This window comes from Coenobita brevimanus, chromosome 71 (genome assembly GCF_032717465.1).
Source record: "Coenobita brevimanus isolate Jiangsu-jjx chromosome 71, ASM3271746v2, whole genome shotgun sequence".
In the NCBI taxonomy this organism is placed as follows: domain Eukaryota; kingdom Metazoa; phylum Arthropoda; class Malacostraca; order Decapoda; family Coenobitidae; genus Coenobita; species Coenobita brevimanus.
Window position 1 is genome coordinate 38,824,221 of NC_137024.1, and position 11,944 is coordinate 38,836,164.

General features: G+C 41.7%; 1 protein-coding gene across 1 annotated transcript in view; it reads left to right on the plus strand.

The window, feature by feature from the left end:
• The window catches only part of LOC145406813 (homeobox protein dve-1-like), a 296,902-nt gene that overhangs the window by 204,308 nt on the left and 80,650 nt on the right, over nucleotides 1–11,944 (plus strand). Inside the window, exon 5 of the mRNA XM_080277909.1 lies at nucleotides 945–947. Within this exon, the coding sequence (XP_080134035.1) occupies nucleotides 945–947 (3 nt within the window). The remainder of the gene's footprint in view (nucleotides 1–944; nucleotides 948–11,944) is intronic.

Genomic DNA, 11,944 nt, shown 5'->3' on the forward strand with positions numbered 1-11,944 from the left:
ACCTCAACGGCTGCTGCTGAGATATATATATATATATATATATATATATATATATATATATATATATATATATATATATATATATATATTCCAAAACAAAATATATGTCAGGGTTAACGATAAGGATGTACGCGTGTAACTAACCCGCATATACAAAGTTGGCAGCCACCGTTCCTTCCCTCCCTACAATTTGCAAACCCATGGTGGTTATAACCCATAATGGTTTGCCTGACCTGGAACCAGTCCCAACCAGGGGCGGGCATTTAGAGGGTGCTGTAGTAATTATGTTCTTTCATGTGTTCTCACGTGTTTGCACTGCCACAAACACAACCACTACAACACAACGTCCACGTACACACCTCAAGTGCCTCCAAATCTTCTTCACCTGTACCTGTGCCGCAGTGCGTGAAGCATTGGGTGGAGGAGGGCCGTTTCACCCGTGACAAAGTGGTGTACCTCAATTCTGCTGATCAGTAGCCCTCTGGACTTGAACAACTTCTGGACATTACAACTTCGTCTGAAAATGTTTTGGTGTGAACCTTCCGCTAAAATATTGAAATTCAAAATCTTTATAGGGTTATTTTGGTTGCACTCGCACGCGAAGACGCGACGGGGTTGTGTTTAGTCTATTTTCACTGGCTTTCTGTAAGCCTGTCTGGCTATCTGCCTGAGAGCAATGTTATGGGGAAAAATATGGGATGAAATTGCACCACATTTGGCGTATTCAGTGACTACCACCATTGTAAAAGGTGTTTAGTTTTTAACTGAAAATCGTCAAGGGTTATAGGTCAGTAGCAAGGTCATCTCGGTTCTTGAATCGATTTTAACCAAACTTGGTGGACGGGTCGAGGGACAGGTAGAAGGGTTGAGGTGCAGGAAATAGACAATTGATTCGTTTTAGGGAACACTCGGTGAAAGGTAAACGTCACAGGGAAGATCAATAGTTCGTGCCTTTATCACAGGTTCTGTAGGTTGGACTCGATCTGGAACAAGTTTGGTGAAAGTGTTTAAGGTTTGCTGAAGGTGGATTATTATATTTTTAGAAGAAAATGCCAAAGATCAAGGTCACAGGGTAAGGTCAGCCTAAACATTTCGATCCTATTGAACCAAACCTGGTGGATGGTTTGAGTCAGGTATGGATAAAATAATTTGATTTTGAGAGTAATCAGTCAAAGGTGAAGGACACGCGGCTGGGGTAAATGTTAGGTCTTACGGCCCTTCCACACGATAAGTATGAACCTGTCGTGACCAAACACGATGCTTATCAGTATGGAAGCATGATGATGAATCACGTCATAAACTTTATATCACAAACGGGAAACGTGCTGTGCGATTAGTTGTCAGTATTTTGTTTGGTACCAAACCCCAAACTACATGTGCCCGTTGATCGTGTGCACGCCGGACACGCCTCTAGGCCGATTGTATGGCACGGCTGTTGCACTGTGTGAGTGCTTCGTCTTGTTGATTTTCTGTATTGTACGCTGATGCTTTTTTTTTTTTTTTTTAATCTAATAGTACTACTATCAGATTATTTTAATGATTATGTATTTACTTATTCTTTTATTTACACTGCTTTGTAGTAAGGGGGAGTCGATAAAGGGTGTATATAATCCCTCCAGTTCGAAAAGTATTATTAAAGACGATAATATCGTCCTGTGGTAACCTGAGTAAAACGAGCCATTTCATATTTACAGTATAGTAAAGGGTTAAGTTACGCCAGTATATAACTACCTTGAAAATTAGTTACAATATTAACGTGTATGGGTGACGGCTGTTGTAGTTCATTATATTTACCTTCAGAGGGGTCTAAGCCCTTCACTACCAGAGGCCTACCCATGGCTTGAATAAAGTGTTTATGTTGCAGCAAGAGTTGAATAAGACAGACGTCATCATACTGCAAGGATTAATAGCTGCCTGGTTACGTGAGGCGATACACGGGTACAGTAATTTAGTCAAACTAACTACAGACGATTTCCCTCAGCGAAACCAATCCTAGCAGTGAGGGGATTAATAGGTATCTTGATAAACCCTTTACCTTACTGGACACACTCAGGGCATTTCATACGTGCTGATGTCAGGTGGTTTTGTTCATATCCTGCCACTATAAAACTTAAGTTAGTAATTCTTGGCGGGGAAACCCCCCTCCCCCAAAAAAAGGTGTCACTATATTGGAAGCTTTACTGTTTTACAAAGAGTGAAGAAGCTTGTCTGCCCGTTAATATATTTTTTAAAATAAAAATGTTACTTCTTATTCCATTGACTTCTTTATTTCTTGCTATTTATGTCCGATTTTATTCTTACGAGATACCTACCAAAGTGTGGGTGTTGAGTGTAGCCTACATTAACACCCACAGTGCTTATGGGCTCATTGTCAGCTGAGTATAATCGTCTGACAGCATTACGAATAAACTGTAAAATACGTCACCGGACTGAAGGGATTCGGAACTTGCATACCTTGTAGCTCCTTCATTAATTGTTCTTCGAAACATCTTGGCCTAAACCAGTGTTGTCCAATAATTTTTGCCTATTGTACCCCTTGTTAGCTTCTTCTACTATTAAGTACTCCCATGACTGATTAAACTCAATATTTGGTAGGACAGTGAAAATTATATTACAAGTTCGCACAATCCGAGTGCTAGACAGTAAATTATTATTCAGTATACCAAAGGAAAAAGACTAACGAAATAACATAAAAATGCTTGAAAATTACTTATAACTCAATGTGAAATGTGGGGTTGGTGTTCCCTGATGACTTTTGCCATTCTGGGCGGTAGAGGGGCTACTGCAGTGATTAGGCTTTGTTCCAGGTTTACATTTAGTTTGTTTCTCTGTTTTGAATTGATATCGCTCAGTGCAGAGAAAGATGCTTCACAAAGGTAGGTAGAGCCAAAGGACAGGTTTTCCAAAGCCGCCTTTCCCAGGTCAGGGTGTTCCTTCTTTACACAATTCCAAAACCGTGTGAGAGTTGAGCTTTCAAATACCAATTTGAGGCCACGGTCTGAACCACTGAACTGTATAGGATGAAGAGTCTTTCTCTTAGGTAGCACCATGTCTGCGCCTTATTGTGGTGTGTGTTGTGCTATGCTTCATTATGTGTAACGTTGTGTGGGCCTAATCTTCAAGCTGGCCAGGTATCATTTGTCATTCCACCCAGCTCAAATCTAAGGTGACGCTGAGGAAGGCTGGGTGATGTGTGTAAGGATAGAGGTGCTGTATTGCCCTGCACATGATGCCCGTATGTAGGTGTTTCTTCACTGCTAGTGTTGCAGTGTTTGAAAGTGGGATTATGTTGTAGAAGGATTGATAATATTTGTGTGGTGATTGTATTGTGTACCTAGGTGTGTTGTGTGTGTGTCATGTAATGGCAGGGGTGTTGTATATTGAAACAGGCTGCTGCATAGAACACTGTGCCTCTCATATCAGGGTAGTGTCTGACAGGGAGGACTTTAGCTTCAGGGTGCAGGTGAGCTGTGGGAGTGGTTTTGGTGCAGCCCATAGTGCTTAGGAAGGTGTTGTAGTGGGTACTAGATAGGATGACATCCCATACCGCGGAGACATGCGACATCACTGATCTAATGTACTGTTTGTAGAGTAAGGAGAGTGTTTTTTCTTGTTACCCAAAGTCTGGCTCTGTAGTTGCCCTGAGTGCATTGAGTCTGGGGTACACTGACCCTTAATGTCTTGCACATGGTCCATGAAGGTGAGTCCGGTGTCATACAGTATATCACTCCAAGGTTTTTAGTGGGGACGGTGTGTGGCACACGTACATTGTTAAATGTGAACAGCAGCAGCAGCGGTAGTAGTAGTAGTATATTGCTATTATTATTATTATTCTTATTCATATAATTGTTATTATTATTATTATTATTTGAAGGAGGGAGGAGGCAAGGTAGGCCAAGAAAGTGGAGGGATGTGGTGGATGAGTGTGTGAGGAAGAGAGGTTTGGATGTTGGTGAGGCTAGGGAACTGACAAGAGATCGAGCTGGATGGATGAATGCTGTAAGAAGTGCATGATCAGGGATTTGACACCCTCTTTTAACGTGACAGCGTCCGGATTGACTCTGTCGGATACGTTTATGTGAAGCTACGGAATGTGGTGAATGTTTTTGGCGTATCAGATGGAGCCAGGATTCCGGGGGCTTGAATGGTGAGTGAATGGAAGCGTGGCCCATTGGATTGGGCAGATTTGGGCTGTGCCCTAGGGTGGAAAAGGAGGTCTGGATAATGATGATGATGATGATGATGATGATGATGATGATTTTTATACTACTACTACTATTACTACTACCACTACTACTGATACTACTACTACTGATTATTATTATTATTGTTATTATTATTATTATTATTATTATTATTATTATTATTTGTTGTTGTTGTTGTTGTTGTTGTTGTTGTTAATGGTATCTTTATTTCTATGTATTCATATACAAATATTTTGGTTGTAGGGGGCCGACGTTGTATTTTGTTTTCCTGCGCTGCATGTGGCCAGTGGGAGGTTTGGTGTAAGTTAAAGCCCATCTATCGTATCCCTGCTCCTAATCCCACCTGACCCCGACAAAGGTGTGTCTCTGTCTTGGCTCATCCCCAATCCCCACCGCCAAGGCCATCCCACTGTCAGGCTGTATCTCTGCCCCTCCCTCCCCCAACGTTACATTTAGTTTTGACTTTGGCTTTATCCTTCCTTTCACTGGTTATCTCTTTCCTTCATGTCCCTAACCCCTTCCCTACAAGGGGTCTTGGCGCCTCTGAAGGTTTTTCAGTCCCATATACTTCTGGTAGTCTTTCCAGTCGTGAGTAAGATTATATGAAGGTAGCAAGATTAAAATCAAATCAAATAAATTTTATGATAAAATGAGTTCGAACAAATTGCAATGGCGTTGGCAAACTCCCCTCCCCCATTTTAAAAGTAATTCATGACACCCTTGAGGAGAGGGAAGTGCGTTTGGGTTCTGTCTGGCTGCTGGATGCTGTCTTGCACGTGGAAATCATGCCAACTAATGCTTTCAGTTGTTCCTCATCTCATCCTCACAAATTAAGGACGTGCTGCCACCGTCATCCCATCATTACAAGATTTCTTTTGTAAGTTGGGTAAAATTGTTTACAAGCAACAAGAATCAACAGTAAAAAGACATAATTATGCTCAAAATGTTAACCTTGTCACTGCAGTTGGGGGAGGCGGTGGCTGAATCGGTAGAGAGGCGGCCTGCAGTCCTGATGGACCCAGGTTCGAATCCCGGCTGGGGCAGGGAACAGTTTAAGGATTTGAATTGCATTAAAAGCAGCGTTTCCTGATCTACCAGATGACCCGCCGACATGTCATAAAAGTACCTCCGCTAATACCAATACACCAGTCCTGTATGAGACAGCCCTAGCATGTATTCAATATGGACGGTGGGTGTTAGCGCCGAAGTGGTGACATGTAGAGAGGTGTATGGTATGTAGGAGGACTACTGGGCCTCGAGAGCAGGCTGTGAAGCCTATGCCCAAAGTCGGACACATAAAAAAAAAAAATACGTATTGTCTATTTTATTTTACAGTATCAAGACTACTTCATCAACTTCGAGCGACATTTAAACTGAAGGGGTAAGGTATGGCCCTCATGAATTCTTTCACTACAAGACGGGTTTGCCAAACAGAATAAAATAGTCTGTCGTTAGCCAGAGCTAAATGAAAAAAGACGTCCAGTGGACTGAAGGAGTTAATGGAGATTGTATTCCTTACAACACGAGAGACGTCTCCTAAGCTGGAGTGCCTGACCCACAGTTTCATTACCTCCTGATTATTACCTCCGCCAAGATTATGTTTTACCTCGCGTCGGTTTGTTTGTCTGTCTGTCTGTTAGCAGGATTACTCAAAGTTATGGACGGATTTTGATCAAAGTTTGTGGAAGGGTGGGCCATGGGCAAAGGAACAAATGATTAAATTTGTGGACGAGTCCGGATCCGGAGTATCCCGCACAATATGTCCAAAATTTCTCAGTGAACTTCAATGAAATTAAGTGAAAAGGTGCGCCATGGACCAAGAAAGAATTTATTAAATTTGGGGGCAGATCCGGATCCGGGCTTACTCAAAAAGTTATGAACGGGGTGTGAAATTTTGTGGAAGGGTGGGTCATGGCTCAAGGAAGAAATGACTAAATTTGGGGACGGATCCGGATCAGGAGTATCCCGCACAATATCTCCAAAAATTCTCAATGAATTTCAATGAAATTTTGTGGAAAGTACTCCATGGCCCAAGGAAAATACATTTTGGGGCGGATCCGAATCCTGATCCGAATCCTATATCCACGGATCCGGATTCTTTTTAATGGCATTGGCTGAGGTATGCGCTGTCTGAGCGCTTTCTGGTTATTATTACCTCCGCCAAGAAGGTTATGTGTTACCCCGCGTTTGTTTGTCTATCTGTTTGTCTGTCTTTCTGTCCGTCCGTTAGCAGGATTACTTAAGAAATTATGAACGGATTTTGATGAAACTTTGTGGAAGGGTGGGCCATGGGCCAAGGAAGAATTATTAAATTTTGGGCCGAATGTGGATCCATATACACAGTATCTCTCACATTATCTCCGAAAGTTCTCAATGAGTTTCAATGAAATTTTGTGGAAAAGTGCGCCATTGACCAAGAAAGAAACTATAAAATTTGGGGATGGATCCGGATCCAGATTCTATATCCACGGCTCCGGATCCGGGATTACTCAAATAGTTAGGAACAGATTTTGATGAAATTTTGTGGAAGGGTGGGCCATGGGCCAAAGAAGAAATTATTAAAATTTGCGCCTGATCCGGATCTGGATCCGGATCCGGAATATCCCAAATAATATCTCCAAAAGTTCTCAGTGAATTTCAGTGAAATTTTGTGGATAGTTGAGCCATGGACCAAGAAAGAATTTATTAAATTTGGGGCGGATCCGGATCTTATATCCACGGATTCGGATCCTTTTTAATGATAATGGCATCGGCGGAAGTATGCACTGTCTGAACGGTTTCTAGTTATTATTATTATTATTATTATTATTATTATTATTATCATTATTATTGTTATCACTCGGTTAAAGGCAGCCCTCGGCGGCCTCCGCTCGATGTCAAGTCAGTTCCTAGTTTCAGTGGAGAGGTAACAGAAATCTGAATTACTCATGTCGTGAGCGAGAAGGAGCGAGGAATTTTCCCTTATTTTTTTCCTGCTGGGACACCCGTTGAGAAGGGAGAAAGAGAGAGAGAGAGAGAGAGAGGTAGCAGTGTATGCTATTATACTAAATTATGCCATAGCATTATAGTATACAATTTTAGGAGTATAAGGAGGAAGGAAGGAGAGGCGAGAGAGTGATAATACAACAAACACGTCAATCTTCTCTCTTCTGTCATGCTGGTAATTTAATGCCGGCCCAGTGACGAATGCATTCCCTTTACTAAGAACAAACACTAAATTTGAAGCAGAAGGCCAGAAATGAGTCATAAGTCGGGAACTAGTGACCCGATTAGACTGGAAATCGGTTTTAGTCTTCAAGGTAGAGCATTTTATTGGTACCTTGCTCTAACAAAAATTGCGCTACGTTGCACCATTTTAGCTGCTGCGATAGCAAACAAACATACCGAAATCGGATCATTATAATATTGATTATTATTATTCTTTTTGAATGATTCAGAGGACTCCCCCTTCATTTTTATCTCGCCTGGGACGGAGTCCGGCGAGGTATTGTTTTTGGTCGAGTTTCTGTGTCTCTGTTACTTTGTTTGTTAGCAACATTACGAAAAACGGCTGAATGAAACTACATGAAACTTTCAGGATATGTGAGCACCGGTGTCTAAAGGAAATGATTAAATTTTAGATGTAACTGAGTGACCCTGAAAGGCCAAATCAAGGTCACAGATTTTCAGAGGGCTATAATTGGAAACTGGTTGAAGTTAGAGATATTTATTGATATCAGCGTGCAGGAACTCCCATGTGGGAGTCCCCTGATTATCCTTGACCTTGAAAGGTCAAACTCAAGGTCAAGGATAATCAGGGGACTATAGCCTAACTTGAAACTGGCTGCAGATAGATATTTACTGTTATCAACATACAAGAAGTCCCATATGGGTTTTTAATCGGTACCATGACCTTTGATCATTGGTGACCTTGAAAGGTCAAACTTCAGGTCACTGATATTCAGAGGGTTATAACTCGTAAGTGGTTGAAGATAAGAGATATTTACTACTATCAAGATATAGGAAGTCTCATATGGGCTCTCATTTGGCAGCATGACCTTTGACCTTGAGTGACCTTGAAAGGTCAGATTCAAGATCATGGATTTTCAGAGGGCTATAACTTGATAACGGTTGAAAATACTGGAAAGAGATATTTACCATCATCAACATATAGGAAGTCCTGTATGGCCCTTCTTTTGCTGCCATGAACTTTGACTTTCAAAGGTCAAACACGGATTTCCATAGCATTATAAGTTGAAAACGGTGGAATCCATTTAATTTGTGCCATTACCTTAGACTCATTGTTAACTGACACTGAATGGCAGTACCGATTCAGTATTTAACAGCAATAAAATAACTGCCGTAGGACGAGGTTTGTTGTGCCTGGCGCCCCCTGTTTAACTTTTGCTTCCTCCTGACGACTTTATTTGGCCAAGGAGGGCCTTTAGAAGTCCCTTATTATAGTGCTCTCGAAACTTGGCCTCAATTGTCTGCCAACAGCAAGAATATAATGTAAATGGTACTAAGACCAGAGTTTAACGTTTGCGTGTATCTTTGTCCCTCACAGGTCACTGTATTAACCTAACGGAGATTTTCGTCACTTCGCAAATTCTGTAGCTTACTGGCAGAAGAAAGTTGTACCACGGCTCTTACATCTTTTCCGTAGTATTTCATCGCGTCTACCGCAATGTTTAGTGTTAATCTCTTGCTACAGCTCAACGATTAAGATGGAGCTACGGCAGATTTAGACCTAGTTAATGTGGGAAGAGTATAATGACCCTGATATATACACTTAGATTGGGTGTCGGTTTTTGTGCGTCGTTTTGTGGGGTAATCGGATAGTAAAGTTGACAGTGAAATAATCCTTTTTGATTTTTTGCCTTTTTAGTTTATTTCGATTTCTACGTGTCCTGGTCTCACATTTCTCAGTCCCTATACTATACTACGGGCACTTTAACTCTCCTAAAAACTGCCATCCCTTCATCGTGAATGCCGAGCTGTTACCATGAAATAGCATTAGAATATGATGCCAGTCGCGATGAAGTGCTATGGAATGTATGCATAGCAGTGATATTATTCTCCTCTTAGTTCGGGAAATATCTTAAAAAGGACGAAAGTCTCTGCCAAATTTGGGTGAACGAACTCTTGTGTCTCTGATCCATAGACTTTCTTTGACTGGTGATTTACGAACGTCGTTTGGATGGGGTAATTTGTTGGATAAATTGCCTGTAAAAATCGGCTTGTTCTGCTCGTTTCATCCTGTTCCTCTTAATCCACATTCGGAGTGCATCATCGTCTTCTAAAGTTGCCCTGTGAACTCTGATACGTTGGTTTTCATTGGCTGTTCACTTAGATTAACTTTGATTGGTATAATTTAAAGGTAAAGGTTCCGTTGAAAATCTGTCTGCTTTATGTTGCATTTCCTTAACTTCTTAAGTATTCCTGTCTCATATCTGTCAAATCATGGTGCCTTCTGTTTCTGGAGTTCCAGTATTGAGTGACTTTCATTACTAGTTTGAATAAATAGCATTGAAAGAAAACCTTTCCAAAATATCTCCCTCTGATTTTATATTTCATTCTTGAACTTATTTCTCTTTGCATCCTAGACTATTACTGGTCCTTGCGCTTCTTGTCCGTAGATTTTCTTTGACTGGTGACTTTAATATGTAGTTTAAATAATATCTTTAAGGTGAAGACCCCTGTGAAAATTTAGGTGCGTGATTTTTGGCTTTCTTCATTGTACCTTGTGAGAGCATCCTGACCGTCACTGGTGCTGTGCTGGTGGTTGTGATCCGCGTGTCTGATTGCACGGTGACCTTTATGCCTGGAGTGGGGTCAGCTGCCGTGGAATGTTAACCCTGCCACTGCTACGGCTTCTCTGGATCACCTGACTCGGAGGGATTGTAGCGTGAATAAAATAGTGATGCTGATATTATTATAGTTAGTGTTGTTGGTGGTGTTGTTGTTATTATTTTTGTTATTATTATTATTATTATTATTATTATTATTATTATTATTATTATTATTAGCATTGGAGTTATTATTACACGTACTAAAAGGAAAAAGATAAAATAAAGCTACTACTACTACTACTACTACCACTACTACTACTACTACTAATAATAATAAAATCCTTCAGCCGCCGGCATAAAAACACTCCCCCCTCTCCTGCTTTAAACAAGGGAGGGGGCAGGGGTGAATGGGGGGTGGGGAGCTGATCCTCTTGGTGGAGAGAAGGGGGGGGGGTCGGTGAGCAGAGGAGCGCGGGTTGATCCCAGTATCCGCTCAGATCAGCTCAGCTCAGGCCTCACATACGCACGCACGCGTGGCACACACACACACACACACACACACACACACACACACACACACACACACACACACACACACACACACACACACACACACACACACACACACACACACACACACACACACACACACACACACTTAATGTGAAAAATGTTGCCCTCAGTAACATAATCCTTATAATAGGACTAAATCCATGTTATGCTGTGAAAGTGACGAACTGTAATACTTATCAGAAACCCGGAAATAAGAACTGTGTTAAAGGATGCGGTGTCATTAACCTCTTCACTCCGATGACGTCTTTATACACTGTTACCTCCAGACGGTTTTATTTAGGGTACGAGAGATTTATTAAACGGAAGGATGAGTCGTTATCTTCATTAGTTTCTTCACTTGGACAGACCTTCACAAGCGAAATAAAATCGTCTGGAAGTAACTGACAAAGTAAAAAGAAAAAAAAAAACTCATCCCATTAAAGGGGTTACGAAAAATGTGACTTAAATTGACTAGAAATTGTGAGTTGTGTCTGTGCGGTAGTTGTGGCGTCGGCTTAGTGTATAGCGATTGTATAGGAAGATGGCGACCCCCTTGTGTTGTGGAGGACATTGCAACGCTTCATACTGCAACACCCCATACTGCTCGCAGCTTTACAGTGCCACATCTTACAATATCACACCCTCACACTGCCACATCTTACAGTCACATCTCATACTAACATGCCTTACACTGTCACACGGCACCTCACACTGCCACACTTCACGTTGGCACACCCATCAGTGCCACATCACACACGTCACATCTCATACTGCAACACCTTACACCGCTACACCTCACATTACCGCACCCTAAGTCGCACCTCACCCAGTGTCAACTGCCACACCTTACTAATAGCCTACCTAATACAGCCACATCTTTCTCCACACACACACACACACACACACACACACACACACACACACACACACACACACACACACACACACACACACACACACACACACTGTAAGACATACTTCCACACCATAATTTGTCACCGTGCACATTCCCACACCCAAAGCACACCCCGTATATACCACACATCTTTCCTTCACTCCCTCACTCCTTTCTGTCGTTCACTCCCCATTTTATTTCCCTTTTCACTCACTCCTCCCTTTTCCGTCCTTCTGTTCACCTTCCTTCTTCCCTTCATACTCACCCCAATATGGTGATGATTTTAAAAAGCAGAAATACAGTTATACTGACGTAAAATAAGCTAAGAATTGCATTTCCGGCCCTGCGATAAGTTGTGCACTGTGTTGGTGAAAATGAGAGAGAATGGAAGTGAGTGAGTGAGAGAATGTGGAAGTTTATATAACAGACTGAGAGTGAAGTGAGTGAAAGAAAAATGAGAGTAACTTTGTAAGAATGAGAATGAATGGATGAGTAAAAGTAACAACATTATGCTGCCGTAC